This window comes from Peromyscus maniculatus, chromosome 8 (genome assembly GCF_049852395.1).
Source record: "Peromyscus maniculatus bairdii isolate BWxNUB_F1_BW_parent chromosome 8, HU_Pman_BW_mat_3.1, whole genome shotgun sequence".
NCBI lineage: Eukaryota > Metazoa > Chordata > Mammalia > Rodentia > Cricetidae > Peromyscus > Peromyscus maniculatus.
In genome coordinates, this window is record NC_134859.1 from 15470052 (window position 1) to 15488603 (window position 18552).

Sequence of the window (18552 nt, forward strand, 5' to 3'; positions counted from 1 at the left end):
ACTGGGGCCATTGTCCTAGTTGGCAGAACTCATGCACACCCGCCATGCAGATTTGATGGTGAGGAGTCCTCAGCTCTTGGAGCTTTCTGGGAGAGCGGAAGGTGAGGAATTCCACAGCCAGAATCATCGAGTCAGCTTCATCTATAGAGCAGATGACTTTGAAAATCTACCGTCAGGTAAGTCTCTTAATTCTTGAGAGTACAAAACTGTTTTTCTGAAAAATGTAACAGAACAGCGGAATACTGCAACACTTTATTGAGAGTATTGGCTTTGAATTAGTAGCTGAAGTAACAATCGCCATGAAGCCAGGTCAGGTGTACTGCATAATACTCATCTTGATTTACTGACATTACTTAGCAATTTATTGGACAAAGGTCAAACTTTTTTATTAAGCACATTCCACAGTACAAAGCCGTCATGATAATATCTGTACAATTTAACAGTTTCAATAGCTGTTCAGACACATATTTATTTCAAACAGATAATTGGCAAACATAATTAATTACCGTTAGAATTAGACTACCCCAGTGCTTTAACATTAATATAGCAGTAATTTACAGTTGCTTGATTACGGTTAGCAAAATAAAGTCCAGAGTACAACTAGGAATTACTGCTGTAATCCCAGAAACTGGAATTCCTTGGGTACCCAAGTCCCCTGCTGTAATTTAGTAGGCACAATTCAAAGGTCGTGTGCATATGTGAAGGCCCTGATCTCCCAAGGATGGACAGGAACTTCTATATTTAACATGCAAAAACAAGAGAAAGTCCGATTGTTCAGAATTCACTTCCCCCCTCCCTGCCTCCCCTGGGCGTTCCTGTCAAGGGGTGATGAGCTGTGAGGTGGTGTGTTCACACCCCTCTTATAGACAGGGGCCTACTTTCTATACATTTGAGCCCCCACCTCTCAGAAACAAATGTAGAAGCATGTGAGAACAATGTATCCAAAAGAAGAGGGAGAGAGAGAGAGAGAGAACAAAGAAAGAAAGAACCAACAAGGAAAAAGCAACGTCAACCCAGGAAAGCAATCACCGACACACACTGATCCATCCCCACAGCATTCACAATGCCAGGACGAGCGAGCGAGCGGAGCCCAGCGGAGCCCAGCGGAGCCCAGAGGAGCCCAGCGGAGCCCAGAGGAGCCCAGAGGCCTCTTCTCTCTCCTGCAGTGTGCTTCCATGGGAAGAGGCTCCACTCCCAGGGAGGGGCTGGTTGGTCCTTTAACGGTTACTTACTGACATTCCTTGATCTTTGGAAACAATGGTGAGGGGCAAATCAAAACCTAATCTTTTAAAGAGGGAAATGTTGACCAATGTCCTGTCTGTGCCTCTCACACCCGGGAGCTTTGAGAACTGAGGTGATGAGTCACACCAGAGCTGACGGGCCTGAGGCTGTGCTCCACACAGGAACAGCTGACCTGCTCCGCAGGTTCTGACTTAGCAGCCTCCAACCCCCTGGCAGGCAGAGTGCAGGGGCCCAGAGGCAGGAGCCCCGTCAACGGGGCTGCCTTCTCCCTGTCTCCCTGCCACAGCAGGACATCGGACAGAGAAGCCAATGACCCCGTGATGAGGTGATCACTAGCTCTCAGGAGGGGTGCTCATGAGGAGCAGAACAGTGACATGGAGACTGCGAAGATGCCTGTCCACTGCAGAAGCCACAAACAAACAAACAAACATCCTGATAAACTTCTGAAGTTCCATCTGAACACAGCACACACAGGACAGTGACAAATAAAACGCAAAGGAATACTGCAGGAAGGTTCTAGGAATCACAGCAACCCTGGAGTCAGGCTCTCGGGCCCACTGCGGCTGAGCGACACACTCCACAGCAGTGTCTCCCGTGCGGGGCCCGTCGGCAACCTTGAGCTTCAAGTGTTATGTACATTATATCTACATGCGGGTACAGTATTTTAAATTAGGAGGCAAGCACGTGGATAAAGGTGTTACTCTACCAAATATCAGGAAATGAAGAGGGAACAGAGAACAGTTAATAAAAGAAAATAGCTATATCACCTGTGGAGAGGTAATATAACTCACTTATTCTTTAAATTAAAAGAAACTGGTACAGAAAGGAAGTGTAATCCAAAAATACTAAAATAATCCAGCTGTCCATTGTCCGACACATTCCTATGCACATCAGAATGACAGTGACCTGAAGGTCTAAGGAGAAGCTGCTGCTGCTGCTGCTGCTGCTGCTGCTGCTGCTGCTGCTGCTGGAGAGGAGCCCTGAACCCCCAACACTTCACCAAGAATGCAATGCTGTTTTTAGTACCAAACCAAGGTTCAAAGCGATGTAAATGAGAGACAAGTCTTCTCCCACGGTCGGTCGCTTTGCTTCTGAAGAAGAGGCCACGTGTCCTTCCGTGAGCATGGGCGTCGGAAGGAAGCGTTGGTTCTTCACTGAAGGGAGGGAGGCGGGAGCTGCTGCTCTGCTTGCAGTCGGTAAGCTAAGCTGTCCTTCTCCAAGCAGAGCCGGGGTGGCCTGGGAAATGGTGGGGCTTGAAGAGTGGGGCTGCTTTGTGTCTACCCAGCATCTAGAACCAATTCCAGCCCCAGAACTCAGCTGTGAACGAACTCCCTTAGGCATGTGGTAGCCATGTAGCCAGTAGTTCAAGACCAGGAAACCCTGGAGAAGAAAGGAGACCAGATATTAATTGGACAGGACATGGAGAGGCACAGAGGGCAGGCTCAAGAATGGAAGGGAAAGACCAGGAGGGAGGCCATGCTCTGAAGACTTCACTCAACGAATACAAGACTCTGCCAGGTGGATTTTTCAATGGTCTTAGAAAGAATCTTCCAAGAGAAAGCAGTGAGGGAGAATTTGACTGTGTGGGCAGACCCAGTGTTAGCACATGGGAGAGCAGGAACAGGAACATCTGAGTGGCTCTCAGGTCCCCGTGGGTGGCTTTCCCTGACACACAGCAGGTGTCACCAGCCCACCATGCCTTGCAGTCTGGGGTCCCAGAGCTGTTCCCTCAACCAGCACTACTGGTGCAAGGGAGTTGTCCAAGGCAGCCCAGATCTGCCCCTCTTGATGCAGACCTTTGCTTCTTCAAGGCTGCACGGGAACTGGCTGACATGCCACAGGCTGTGTGAGCTCTGTCCGGACCACTCACTCCCGTCACTGAAGCACAGAAGCAGCCCAGTAAATGTAAACAAACGAGTGCAGCAGCTACGCTCCCATTAAACTGATTTAGGGAGGGTGGAATTTTAACATCATTGAATTTCTACATGGCGCCCAATTTTCTTTTTGATATTTTTCAAGCGTTTAAAACTATTTTTGGCCTGCGGGGGGCAGAAAAACCAAAGCATACAACGGGTCCAATGCAGTGCTTGGCAACAGTGTGTCAGCCCTGAGCAGGGCAAACTTCTTGAGAGTCGTTCATGGAACTCAATCTTGACTGAACAATACCTGAAATCATGGGACTCTGGGTGACTTGGTATTAGGGGTTCTCATTCTTTCCATGAGAAATTCCCCACAACTTCTCAATTTTACACATAGACATTTTGTACTTTTTAATAAAAAAGAAAATACTAGTAAAAAGCTACAAAGAATTAAGTAATACTTTTAAATTAGGAGGATTTAACCACAAGTCTTTATATACATATTCACAGAAGTATGGGTAAGTATTAAGTCTACAAAGTGTGATGCGCACAGAATCCAGTGTGATACGCCTCTGGTAAATCTTCAAGTTGGGAATGCTGTTCTCAGTAGTCATGGGTATCTGGGATGTGGGCCAGTCGGCCATCTCTCATCCTTCTAAACTGAGCATATTGGTGAGCAAAACATCCTGTCACCAACAGTGTGATGGCTCTGTAACAGGGCAAAAGGACCTGCTTCCCAAAGCACCTGCTGCCCTCCCCACGAAGGATGGGTTTCAAGGCTCCACCGCACACTTCAGTGATCTCTCCTTTCTGAGATGGCAATGGCTGTGGTGGTGGTGGTGGGAAGAGGAGGAATTTGGATTGTCCTCCTGTGTGCATGCGTATATGTGCATCTGTCTGTCTGTAAGCCACAGAACCAAAGGACCAGGAAAAAAGGTTGATTCCTGCACTCCAAAAACAAACCTGAAGAACTATCCTGGTGTGTAATGGCCATGACCATTGAGGAAATCACTTAGGAAGCCAGTTTTTAAGACAGCAACCTCATCCATCACCTGTTAACAATGACATGAAAGCCCACGGTATGCAGGGTCCTGTGGTGAGACCATCAGGACCTCACCTGTTAGATCCAGAAGAGGCTTATTCACATCACCAAGGAATTCAAAGGTAAAGCCCAGAAGCAAGGCCTTGAACAGCCCACATAGGGCTGGGGTTTGAGCATACTCACCAGATTGGGCCAAAGTGCAGACCGCTATCTGGAGATATAGGTGTAGGTTCTGGAGGGAGAGCGTGTCTCATTCTGGGCACTGGGAGGCACGTTTAAGAAATCCCAAATCAAAATAGTGTCATCGTGGGAACTGCTGATGATCTGAAACTCATCAAACTGTAGCCGAAACACGCGTCCAGAGTGTTCCTGCAAAAGAGCAGCTTGACTAACAGTGCCATCTTTAGAGTCCCCACCTCCATAGCCAGGATGTAACTCAGCCTGCAGAGTCAGCATTTATCCGAGCTTCCGGCATGACTTCCCAGCCACTGAGCTGTGCCCTTTCAGAGAACAAATGCTCTGTTTTGCCTTGTAGGGTTTTCTTTTCTTTCCTTTTTTTAAGTTATAAGCATTATGTCCTACATTGTGGACTAGTCATATGTCACAGAAGGAAAGCTATGTGATCACCTCACACAGAGGCCATCAGAGTTAATACCCACTTGGAATCTACTGCAAAACCAGAATCAGAAGTGCGAAGTTACTATAATGTTTCTTTTTTCTTTCTTTTTTTAAGACAGGGTTTCTCTGTGTAACAGCCCTGGCCAGCCTGGAACTCCCTTTGTAGGCCAGGCTGGCCTCAAACTCACAGAGATCTGCCTGTCTCTGCCTTTGCCTCCTGAGTGCTGGGATTAAAGGTGTGCACTACCACACCCTGCTCCTATAAAAAAAATTTTTTTAAACATAAGCAAGAAAATCTATGTTAAACCACAGCAGAAGAGCTGGGCTGTGGTGGCACATGCCCTTGATTCCAGTATTCGGGAGGCAGAGCCAGGAGGATCTCTGTGAGTTCAAGACCAGAGGCCTGGTCCACAGAGCGAGATCCAGGACAGGCACCAAAACTACATGGGAAACCCTGTCTCAAAAAACCAAACAACAACAACAACAATAACAACAACAAAAAAGCCTGCTGAAATTTTTCAAGAAAAGTCCAGCACTGTTTTCAGATGTCTTCTTTTAAAAAATCCAACAGAATCAATATTAGATCTCAACAGCTTTGGTAGTATTACAAAAGATTGACATATCAAAATAAAGTATTTATTTGGTCTTAAAACAACCAAGATACTCTGCCATTTACGTTGACATGTGGATGATCAATCACCTGGAGGTCATTACCTAAGTGGAATAAGCCAGGCACAGAAAGACAATGATCCCACAGACTGAATCTCACAGCAATGAGACAAAAAGGAGGACACCGGAGTGGGAAAAGGGGGAAGGGCTGGATGGAAAGAGAAAGGTGGGTCAAATCCAACGTTCATCAAAGGGTCCAAAGCTTCAGTTAGACTGCAAGAACCCTGTCAATCGTCCACTATACTACAGAGTAACCACAATAAAAAGCAAAGTGTTGTATACTTCAGAATTTATGAAGAGTAGTTTTGCTTTTTTTGTTTTGTTTTTTGCAGGTAGGAGACAGGGTCTTATGTATCCCAGGCTGGCCTCAAACTCACTATGTAGGCAAGGAGGACCTCAGACTCCTGATCCTCCTGCATCTACCTCCCAAGTGCTGGGATTACAGGTCTGAACCACTACACTTGGTTTAAAAACAGATTTTTAATATATTTCTATCAGAAAGAAATTAAAATTGATGTTCTCATTAATTAGTTGGTAATTTTTCTCTAATGTATACTATAAACAAAAATATCACATCATACTCTCTAACAATACACAATTATTTATTAATTCAAAATAAATTTTAAAAATTAAAATGTTCCTATGTGCCAAAGCAATAATCCATAGAATAGTGACTGAGGGGAAATTCTACCTTAACAGTACACAAGTGTGCGGTTATAAAACATAACACAGCCGCACACTAGAGACTCCCCCACGGCTACAAGAGGTATGTAGCACAAGCTATGAGGATGCCTGCCACCTACAGAGGACCCTGCAGTAGTGTAAAGTTGCTATGTTCTGGCTGGCCAAAATTACCCATGAATCTCTAAAAGCATGGTACAAGACACAAGCTTTACTGGGTACCCCATCACCCCAACAAATCACATACCACCAAGGTGCGCAGACACAATGTGCTTGCTGGGGCCCGAGGGTCAAGAGCAGCTTGCAAGTCCCAGACTTTAATCTTCCTGCAAAGGAAAAATGAGACTGGGATTAATGCAAAAGTTACCACTGTCTACACTATGGGCATATCCATGACAAGGCAGAGTGCACCTCCAAGTCTCGGCCAAACCCAGTGGGCAACATACTGGTGTTTCTATGTTCTAGATTTTGAATATCTTATTTTGGAAAAAGAACCTAAGCCTTCCCAGAGTTCCTCAAACTTTGAAGGGATGTTACTGTTAAGGAGATAAACAGGCAGAGGACTTTGGGTTACCAAATTCACTTCCTAACTAGATATCTATGTCACCAAATTCATTACTTGGGGGACTGAGTGCAAGATTCCCAGGATGCCTTTCTCCAAATGAAGAAATGATTAGAGCACTAATGCCCAGTGAACCAAGCCTATATAATGCAGGACTGGGGCTCACAGCTTCCATTTGTCATTGAGAAGAAAAGGAGAAAAGAGGAATTTATTACTGAGTTCAAGGGAGGGGGCAGTGGTGTTCCTGTTTATTTAGAATTAAGCAAAGACCAGAATTCCGTTGTGTGATCTGTATGTGCACACATGTATATTCACATGCACACAGGTCTGGAGTGAGTTCTCTCCTTACCAGGGCTCCAGGATTGAACCCAGACCACCAGGCTTGTGCGGCAAGCACCTTCCCTACTGAGCCATCTTGCAGGTCCTACTCTCTTTATGTTTCTGGTAACAGTCAGCATATAAGCTAGAACTCAAGTGCCTGGCTACGGCGTGGTTGAGGCAAGCTTTACTTCATCTTTCTGGGCCTGGGCATCCACATCTGACCCACTGGTATGACGGATTTTCTCACACAGAGTCCAGCATGCACAGAGCTCTTTAAGAGACAGTAGTTGTGTTCCTGACAAGGCTATACCCATGCATGTGCAGACCAAACACATACCCATCATAGGCACCACTGACAATCCTCTTGTTATCAAAACGGATGCATCGGACCAATTCTTCGTGCCCCTCCAGGACTCTTAGACAGGCACCGCACTCAATATCCCATAGCCTTAAACAAGAAGCAGTTGTCTATGAAACAGATTCTCACACGTGACTCATGCCCTCCTCAAGTTCTGTACACCGGTTCCATACAGGTAAGACTTTTCATTCTCTTCAATTCCATATTCCTATCTCACTCCTGGATCATACCACACACATACATACATACATACATACATACATACATACATACATACATACATACATCTCGATTTCTAACATTTGTGCTTTTAGCACTAATTTAGGCGGAAGCCTCACTTTGTTATTTTTTGTTTTATGTAATTTGAAATATTTAAAAGGCACTTTATTTTTTAATCAACTCAGCAAAAACACTTCAATTATGTTTAGTCCCTGGGAATTCTCTTGGTATCTCAGTGGATAAATCCACAGAGCCAGTGGCCTGTGGAGATATGGATGTGAGGCAGGAAAGGAAAAAAGCATGTAGAGCAAGCTCACACACAGCCAGGGACTCGAGTCCCGGTGGTCTCCCAATCCTGATGAAACTCAGTGGTGCCTCGTGTGTACTAGATACCAGGGTTGCTTGGTTTCTAAAGGCTGGGTCTTGGACTCACTGGGTGTGCAGTGTCTTAGAAAAGCAAACCACCAACCATATTAAGCCTTCCCCTTTGTATGATCCACGGGGTATAAACTCATATGTGTTCTAATTCTGGAGTAAGAGACTCTTTTGGTTTTGTTTTCTACTGATTGATTTTTGTAAAAAATAAACCAATTCCAGTTTCTGCGTACCGGATGGTGTTATCTGACGATCCACTGACAACCAGCCGGTCCCGGTACTGTAGACAGGCGATGCCCCGCTTATGCCCATTCAGAGTGCGGACAAACTCACAAGTGCTCGTGCTCCACACCTGTGGACAGACAGCAGCGCTGTTAGGAAGCCACCAAATCCCGCCACGACACAACTTCCAAGAGAGCTGGGCAGGGAGATGTCCCCTACCATCCTAGCATTCAGGAGGCTGAGGTGGGTGGATAGCAAGCTTAAAGACAGTGTGGCTACACAGTAGGGAGGGAGGGGCACATTCCAAGAAAGATCCCAAATTGACTGACGACGGAACTTTCTTCTTGGTTAACAACGGGCTAGGGTAGAAACTGGACAGCATGAGCTTTGCTGGCCGTGGGTAATAAAACTGGAGTGAAATACAGGGGAGTTTAGAAGTCTAAACTTCGAGGTTTTCACAAAGACAACATCTCCTGGAAGGCTAAGGTACCTCTTCCCATGGAGGAAGAAGTCGGTGCCGTTTTGTCTCCACACCAGCTCACATGACACACTTAATGTACGGACACGCAAACTCTCCACCTCCCACAGCCTCCTGTCCTCACCAGGCTCTTGAGTAGCGCCATATATTCTGGTAGATGACTCCTAAGATTCCACACATGATATGAACACTTCCCTCTTGTCAATCTGTCTGTAAGATGCAGATGCTCACAGGCACACTTACTATGTGATGAGCCAAATAAGGAGACACAGTGGCTGGAGTTCCTGGGCTGGTGAACCAGCTGCATGTGCAGCTCAATGGGAAAGCAGCTATTCTATGTCCACCGCCCATGCCCTGCATAAACACTCCATTCAAAACAGATCAAAGATCTAAATGGAAGCGCCTAGTCGGGCAATCGTTTCTTAGGTACCACAACAAAAGCACACACAACACGCACACAAAATAAAGTGGATGTCATCAAAATTAAAAGTTATTTGTGATTCCAAGGGTGATATCAACAAAGTGAAAGAATGAAAGAAAAATCATTTATCTGATTAGGGGGCTCATCTCTATAATATATTAAAAAAATCTTTAAAAAAAATTACAACTCAACCATAAAAATAAAACTAAGTTTTTAAATGGGCTTAAGACTTAAACACATTTATCCAGAGCGAGTACATAGTGGCCAATAAGCAAGAAAGCACTAGCCACTGAAGAGTGAAAGCCGACTCCAGATACTACTGCAGTGCACCATGGCTACGGGTCAAAACAAGACCTGAACAAGTGTGGGCAAGAGTGTGGAGCAACCTCCCCACGGAGGTGTTTTCTAATTAGGCCTGAGTGCTCCTAACTGTCATGGTTACGTTAATGCACACAAAATCTAATTGTCCCACTTCCAGAAACCTAAGTTTTGATGAAACATGGCCCATGGTTTGTGGGGCGAGTTACCAAAGCACAGAGCACTGCCCAGCACAAAGCCTTACGCTGGCAGGACCATAGCATGGGACAGCCACACTGGAAAACCATTTGGCAGTTCCCTGAGATGTCACTCAATTAAGAGAACTAACTGAACGTGCAAAGATGAATGGGCAAGTGTTTACAGCAACATCATTCATAACTGTCAGCCAAGGGAAACAAACAACAGTGCATCAGCACATGAGGGGGAAACAGTGTCATCTGTTCAGAGTAACGACGTGCTTGGCCACCAGAAGCAACAAAGCCCTGGTCTGTGTTAAACCCTGCATTACATGAGAAAGCTAGATACAAAAGGCCACAGGATGTACAATTCCCTTTACATGAAATGTCTAGAACAGGCAAATTCAGAGATGAGGGTAGACGCTGAATACTAGGAGCAGGTGGCTGACTCTCCTGCACAGTTAATGTTGTAGGTGAAAGTGTATACAAACCAGGCTGGGGGGATGTTATACAAAGCTGTAAATGCACTAGTAATACATTTGGAAAAGCCAAATTTTCAGGCATGGAAATTATAGATGACTAGAGCTGTTACTAAGTACGTAAGAGAGCTAGAAGGACCTCACCAGGCCCAACCCCTTACTGATGAACTGTTGGCCAGGGGTAGATTCTGAGAGGGGGCTCACTGTCTGCAGTTGTGCGCCCACCTCTGAGTCCATTAGGTTCCAACAGTCAACTGGCCAAACTCAATGGATCACAGAACAAAATGAACAGAGATGAATGTGGGAAAGGGACTGTGGGGAAATGCAGAACGGGGAAGTGGGAGGCTGGGTGAAAATGGTCAGTGTGGACAATGTGTGGTGGAACTGTCAAAGAATCAATTTAATTATGAGTAAATGTGTGTACACACACACAAAGTGAAAGCTAAACTTTAAAAATAAGTTAACACAGATAAAGGAGTCATATACCCTGTTGGTCACCTTAGTCTACAATTGCTGGTCCCATTTTGCCTTTCATCTGATCCAACCTGGCTTCTTGAAGGCAGGAACATGTCTTGTTCATCAGTCTTTCCCCAGCATTTACCCAGGGCCTATACAATAGCAAGCTCTCAGAAGAGAATAAACCAAGTCTGAGCTCCACATGACCAGTTTGAGCCATGTCATGGTAGTGGTGGTAATTGAGTTGATAAATGTAAAGCTCCTATACATACAGCATGCTCAGCTCAGTCTCTGCCCCTCAGGAAGGTGACTTAACAACCGGGCAGTGGTGGTGCACGCCTTTACTCCCAGCACTTGGGAGGCAGAAGCAGGCAGATCTCCGATCTCTAGGCCAGCCTGGTCTACAAAGTGAGTTCTGGTACTGCCAAAGGCTGTTACACAGAGAAACCAACAATGTCGTCTCTTGAAATTGGCAACTCTTCTCTATTGGGACCAATGACTTTTTCCTTCTTGTCTTGCCTGTAGCTCCACAAGCATGTGAAATGGGAGGGTCTCATGGGAATGCATAAAGAAGAGACCTTGCCACCCAGTGCCAGCCACCGCTGCCTATTCTCTGCCGTTTAGGGATGGGAGGAGCCAGGGTAAGGACTGCAGACACACTCACTTTAATGGTCCTGTCTCCAGAGGCAGACACAATGTACTTATCATCAAAGTCTACTACATTGACAGCAGCACGGTGGCCAACCAGGACACGGCGTAAGGTGATATCCGTGGCCGAGGCCATGTCCCACACGGCAATGGACCGGTCCTTGGAACAAGTCACCATCAGTCCGTTGCTGAAGCGTAAGTGCAGTACAGCTTCATTGTGATGGATCAGAGTGTTGAGCACTTCACCCGTGTTCACATCCCAGACTCTGGAAGAGAACAGAGAGTTGTGACAGGGAGAGCCAGGGAAAGGGGAGGTCTGGGTTCGGTGTCACTTAGTGTACCAAGTGCATGCTACCAGCAGAACCCCCGTACCCCAAGTATATTCTGCCAGACTGCTGCCAGAAGAACCCTGTACCCAGGCGCACGGCATGCAACAGAACCTGGGCAGCAGCCTCCTTAAAGCTGACAACTGCTAAGATGCTTTAAGAAGGAAGCTAACCCTGGCTGGGCTCAGGCTAGTCTCACACTCAAAGTAATTAACTCAGGGATGTCTTCAGGTTTGTACAGGTGACAAAGACATCCCTCAAGTCAGGAGGCTTTCAGTGAGTCTGAGACAACAGGAGGAGTTGGACGGATGAGGAGCCCAGGGTGATCCCAAGCTTAAGGTTTTCTTTCATTGGCCTCTGGCATGTTGAAGAATCTACTGCTTATATTTGCAAACTAAGCTGGGGCGTTTCATCAAATCTCTTTTTATCTGACACTTGAACATGCAAAACAAAAAAAAGCCCCAACATCCTAAAGGATGCACTGACAGAGCAGAAGACGGCCTTGAAGGCTGAGCAGTGACCAGACAGCAGCCTGGAGGCCACACCAGGGCACGGCCAGTAGCTGTGCTGTGGGTGGGGCTAAGTAAAGAGTCGGACAGTGGGATACGGGACAAGAAACCCAAAGGGAACATCACAGAACCCGGGGATGGACTGAGAACTAGCCAGCTCCTCCAAAGTGCCTATGACTAAGCAATTCTCCCCAAGCATCTGAGATAGCTGAGGTTAGCCCCTCCTTTCCGCTCCTCATTCCCTCCAGTCCCCCCAGCCCCCCTCAGCCTTCGCTGTATGATGCTCTTTGGCTCTGCTGGACTCTGTCACCTCACTGCATGTCAGGTAGAAGGAGGTGTGCTTTCCCAGGACAGGGCAGATCGCGGTAACATTGCCTTTCTAGTCTTGAGACTCAACTATCAGTCACCGCTTCCTTCTGCAATGTCTCTTCCACGCTGCCCCGGGATGGCAACTGAGAACTCAGCTTCCACCATTGCAAAGGCTATAAAGACAGTCAGGAGTGACCCAAACTCAAGGTTCAAAAATGGACTGGTTCTATGACTCCAAGAAAATCATGTGCCCTCCCAGTTTCCTAATATACCTGCAGAGATGAAGGCAATACCTAAAAGAAACTCAAGCAGACACCAGAACTCACTTTCCCAAGGGTCTACAAACTGCCTGATTCGTTCAGTTCCTGCACCCCTCACGCTCAAGAACAACTGACTTTTTCCTCTCTGCTCTAGATGGCAGGCTCCTAAGAACAGGAGGCAAGCTAATATAAAGCAGTGTGATTTTATAGGAGAATATACTGCCAACTCTACAGAACACAGCAAGAAGAACAAGACACCTTTATAAAAACTCAGCCTTCTGGACTATTTGCTTAACATGTCTCCATCAAAAAGTCTTGAGATACAGCAAGTAAAAATATGTACAGAGCAGCAGGTGTGAATGTATGTGTACATACACACACATATGAACGTGCATGCATGCAAAAATTCCTGAAAACAGTATGCATCTCTGTCTCCTCAGGAATGGCCGTGAGATCAGAGAACGAAGCCAGACCACTCACCTCACTGTCGAATCTGAAGAACCAGTTACAATGACTCGCTCGTCATACTGGAGGCAGAGGACAGAGCCCGTGTGTCCTGTTAGCACTTTCAAACATTCCAGGCTGGTTTTATCCCAGATCTATTGAGACAAGATGAACCAGAGCAACAATTTAGTGCCTGCATTTTACACAAAGGTTCTCGTGTACCCTGCACTCTGAATCACAGCAGAGTACATGCAGGGTGCAGGAAGCAAGGTGAGTATCCAACGGGTAGGGAATAACAAGAGGAACCAGAACTCGGACAACACCAACCGGCTCACAGAGCAGACACACAGCTCTGCTAATGGGAACACTTAGCTACTGCACTCACTTAGCAGCAGCTCGATAAGGGGGTTTTAATAAAAGCGGGGAAGAGTCAGCTCACCCTCTGGTAAATAATATGACAGCCTCTACTAGGTCCGTTTCAAAATGCATACCTGATAGTTTCAAAATTTTTTTAAAAAAATGGAGTGTTTGTTTCCTGAAAACCCCAAACAAACTATCAAGAGTTCTTAATAAGAAAAGACAATGTTTTATTACAAGTTAAGCACTTAAGAAACAAAACAAAAATTGGTTATGTGGTGACATGATCCTTGTTTCTGAAAATGAAAAGGAAGTAAACACTAGTGATAGTCATTTCCACACCCTGAGCTGTTTCCTCCCTTCTTCACTACCTCCACAGCTTCTCTTTCCCAAACCGCCACCCCGACCCTGCTGGACCGTGCAGCCTTTCAACATTGCTTCTTTAGCTTAGCAGGCGTTTACAGCTCTCCATGGCTTTCTATGGCTTGTACAGCAAATTCCTTTCAGTGCTGAAAATACCCCACTCCCTGGATGAACTGCAGTTATCCATCACCACCGTAGACACCTGCTCATTTCCAAGGAGGGGAAGGGAGGAGAGGGGAGGTTGGGGAACTCTTTCTCATGTATATGGATGAAGGTGGATGGGAAGACCACTGGACTCCTGGGCACAGGGGTAAGAAAGGGTGATCTCCGGGGGCAGGACAAGGGAGTCTGAGGGGATATCGTAAACAGAGAACATCAAATGTGAATGTGCTCAGAGCCAGGGAGAAGTAAGATGAGACCAGGAAATGCTGTTTCTGGTGCTTTTCAGCAACATGAGAGCTACTGATGCTGAGAACAGAAACAAACCTATCTATGCAGAGCAGCAGAGACTCCACACACCAGCACTTCAGCCCCGCACAGAACCAGCAGCTCACCTTGATGGAGTTGTCCCGGAGGCCACTGATAATCTTGTCGTCGTCGTACTGCAGACAGTAGACACCTTTACTATTTTCCGAGCGGCACTGGATCCTCTGCAAGTTGTGTCGTCCACACCGCCAATTCGATTCTATGGTCTGGGGGAGGAGGAGGCGAGAGGTGGCTTCTGTGAGGGAACTGCTCTGCTAGGTTTCACATTCTGGTGTTGCTTCCAGAAGAGGAACACCACGGACACCTAATTTTGCTCTTTTCCTAGTGAGACACTAGTCAACAATGCCTCTTTGGAAACCCTCCCTGCCTGCCTGACAGCTGTCACAGGATTTCCAGGGAGATCTGGGTTAGATCTGAAACGGACTAGACAGAATTCAGTATGTTTAAAGAACATCGTTGACCCCTAAGATACAAAGAAATAACTCACCGAGTTACTCCCTAATGCCAATAAAAACCCTTGGCAGAAGACTGTCCCATTACTCAGTCCTATGCTCACGACCCACACAGCAAACTTAAGAGTTGTCTGACTGCGGTACGGGACCTTCCGACACCACACAGAGAGAACTGACTGAACTGTCACCCTCAAGCTCCAGCCAGACTGCAACCATTAAATGAGAAGGGAACTCTGCCAGGCGGTGGTGGTGCACACCTTTAATCCCAGCACTTGGAAGGCAGAGGCAGGGGGATCTCGGAGTTGGAGGCGAGTTCCAGGATGCCAGGGCTATACAGATAAACCTTGTCTCAAAAAAACAAAGGAAAACAACAATAAAAACAGACAACTTCAGCTCTGGGTTCCAATCCTCTCATCGTCATGCACTGTTTAATGAGCATATTCCAGAACTGAGGGTCAAAGGTCAACAGGACGCATGCTGCATTAGAGGCATCGAGCCAGCTGTGAGAGGAAACACTTGGAATCTCAGAACTGGGGAAGATGAGGCACAAGTCAACAAGTTCAATGCCTGAGCTACACAGCAAGACCCTGCCTGTCTCAACACCAACACCAACATCACACACACACACACACACACACACACACACACACACACACACACACACACACACACACGATCCTCACTTTTAATGGTTAAGCTTTTTTCCCCCCCTTGGCCTTGTAATGCAAAGGCAATACATTCAACAGAAACTGTACTTTGAATTTTGACCCTTTCTCTCCCTGACTAATCACTTGGATGCTGGATGTCAGCAGCAAGCCACAGTCTGCCACTAGCTCACAAGAGGAGAACAGCTGGAACCCACAGTGCAATGTGTCTCTGAATCAGCTTAAATATGTTAAACTCATTTCAAGCTACACTACTTTCAACTTACCATGGGCTTATCAGCTGAAACCTCATGGTACATTGAGGAACATCTACACTCTGAACTAAATTTATTTGGCTAAAAAAAAATGCCAATAATCTTGGTAGTATTTCTCATTGTTTTCCTTTTATAAATAAGGAAACGGTTTAACCTGCCTAAGGTCACAAAAAACGGTAACTGGACTACTTAGACATCAAACCCGTTCTGATCAGCAGTTCCTAAGAGGAACATATTCACTGGTCTAAAGGATAGTCCTTAGGCAGAGAACACAGAATACAAATACATCACTAGCAATTCAGGGGAGTGTCCACAACCAACAAGTACTACAAACTCTGGCTGCAGGACCTGAGGGCCACCAAAGGCACCGTGGCCTGAGACCCTGGCCCAGTTCAATGAAGAAGTAGAGGGTGTCCACCAGAAGGCCTAGGCTCAAGGAGCAGCTAGGAGGGACTCCCAAGATGAAAAGACCTAAGCCTCTCCTCAGTCTAGCCAGTCTGGATTCTTAGCCTTTGAAGCCAGCCGACAACAGAAATAATACCCATCCACACTCAACTTCAAGTCCAGTTTGAAAAAAACGATTTCTGAGTAGCTAAAGCATAACTGCTTGCTGTGCTGAAAAAGATAAAATCTCACCTTCATTCACAATAAAGGCCCAATTACTGGTTCTCCTGATACCCAATAAGCCACATTTCCTCTTAATTTGAAGATTGCTTTCTTCTGAACTCTTTAAAATGCTAACATTCACTGAATGTTTCAGGGCAGGCACTACCATTCCTAACACTGTCCTATTTTTATACATTGCCGTCCCTGGGTATCCATCCATAGGGGAGGATACAATCTACAATCCAGCACAGATACCAAAATCTATTTTTGTAAAATAGCATAACTATGTAAAAGAGCATAATTTCTGTTTGTGTATTTTTTTTGAAAGGTATTCCTCACTATGTAGTCAAGGCCTTCAATTCTCAACCTTCTTGCCTTGCCGTATTTTCACATACCTAGGCACGTTTTCCTGTATACTTCAAATCATTTCTAGATGACCATTAACAATAAATGATATATAAATGTTGGGAGGTTTTTGGGGGTGATTTTTATTGTTTTCAAGACAAGGTTTCTCTATAACAGCCCTGCTATCCTAGATCTCGCTCTGTAGACCTGGCTAGCCTTGAACTCACAGAGATCCGCCTGCCTCTGCCTCCCAAGTGCTGGGATTAAAGGCGTGTGCCACCACCTCCTGGCCACTGCCCACGTTTTTATAGAGAAAGAAATGGAGAACTGGAGCTACTAATACATATATTAATACATGTGTACTTAAAAGGGCAAGTGTCCATCACAAAGGTCACAGATGTGTGACCCTTGTACTTAGCAAGAAGAACCCTTGTCCTAAAAAGAAGGACAGCACTCGTTCAATAATCGGAGACAACAGTAGTGTAGAAAAGCTCTTGTGTCCACCTGCTACCATCAGGACTTCCTAGGCCAGGCATTATCTATAGTGGCTGGCAAAATGTCAAAACCAGGAAAACTAACTCACTCCCCCCCCCCAGACTGAACAACCATCTCAAGACCTCAACCACCTCTCAACTCATCTCTATGAGCAACTTTTTAAAGGAGTCCAAAGTATAAAAGCTTAAACAAGCCCAAATGTTTAGAAGCTTCTAGAGAAATAAGTGTATTTTTGGATAATGACTGGCCACCTCAGCATGCTAACTACTGCAGGGAAATGTTGATCTAGGAAGCCAGATATACTAGTAAGGAGTCTACTCCTAGCCTAGTCAATAACTTTGGGTGGTAGTTACTCATGTTCAGGTGACGTCCTTATGGAGGCACAAGAGTGGATAGAAATGTGTGACTCCACTTGAACCCAAAGCACTGAATAAATAGCATGTCCTATGTAGACCAGACACTGTTTTAAAACTGCATGGTCTCCACGGGACTAGACTAGGTCCTCTGCATAAGCGAGACAGTTGTGTAGCTTGATCTGCTTAAGGGGACCCCTGGCAGTAGGATCAGGATCCTACCCTAATGCGTGAGTGGGCTTTTTGGAGCTCACTACCTATGGTGGGACGCTTCGCATAGTCTTGGGGGGGGGGGGGAACGGACACAACACGGGACGGACTTGAACGTGCCTCTACTGAATGTACCAGGCTCTGCTGACTCCCCCATGGGAGGCCTTACCTTCTTGTAGGAGGGAAGGGGGGGGGTGAAGTGAATAAAAAATTTCTTGATTTAAAAAAAACTGCACAGCTACCTTTGGGCTATAAAATAGTGTGACTCTAAAGCAGGCTTTACTTTGTAGTTCAGTGACTAATGAAGCACATTTACATCACATGAGAGTTTAAAGGAAAAAAGTGCCTTTCATGCAAACAGAGGAATGAGAGGACTTCTTACACACTTTCTCACTACTCTTCAAGGTATTCTCTAGAATGGGAAGAGGTGGCTATAATGTTGAACTGTATCTAACACACTGAGGGAGGACACAGACAGGGATGAGGGAGAGGAGCCAAGATGACACCACATGGTCACCTAGGGCTGAATCCATTCCTGAAACACCTGGGTGAAGCCTTGAAGCTGAACTGTCCCATCTACTCCTAACCCTCACTGGGGAGGACAGGACTTCACACATGCACCACCAGACACCCTATTTTCTGTCTAAGTCAAAAGGAAACTGTGGTATGGTCAAGCTTCTCCATGCTCACAATGTTCCTAACTTTCTAGGACACTTTTAAATTTTCAGGCAAAGCTCAGAAGACTCTTGATGAGTCACTCTGGGGAGACCCCCATTAGGGCAAGTTTTTCAATTTTTAAGTTCCTGAATCCAAGGTAAGTATAGCTTACTGGAACCCGACAGGAAGTCTCTGACGGCCATGTAGCCACCAAGGGCACTCCTGAGACTGCCCCTCCTTAGTTCTCCAGGCCACCCACACATGAAAGCAGCACTTGCTTGTGATTACGCCTACCCAGAACACTGCCACCATGTCTG

General features: G+C 46.0%; 1 protein-coding gene across 6 annotated transcripts in view; it reads right to left on the reverse strand.

The window, feature by feature from the left end:
- Positions 1-237: 237 nt before the first annotated feature.
- Fbxw11 (F-box and WD repeat domain containing 11) overlaps positions 238-18552 on the reverse strand; it is a 106189-nt gene continuing 87874 nt past the window's right edge. For all 6 annotated transcript variants that reach the window (XM_015997605.3, XM_006978879.4, XM_006978878.4 and 3 more), the window contains 8 exons: positions 14267-14404; positions 13029-13147; positions 11161-11410; positions 8180-8298; positions 7332-7442; positions 6359-6437; positions 4327-4512; positions 238-2622 (listed from right to left, as the gene is read on the reverse strand). In XM_015997605.3, coding sequence (XP_015853091.3) covers positions 4351-4512; positions 6359-6437; positions 7332-7442; positions 8180-8298; positions 11161-11410; positions 13029-13147; positions 14267-14404 — 978 coding nt within the window. In that variant the 3' untranslated portion in view covers positions 238-2622; positions 4327-4350. The remainder of the gene's footprint in view (positions 2623-4326; positions 4513-6358; positions 6438-7331; positions 7443-8179; positions 8299-11160; positions 11411-13028; positions 13148-14266; positions 14405-18552) is intronic.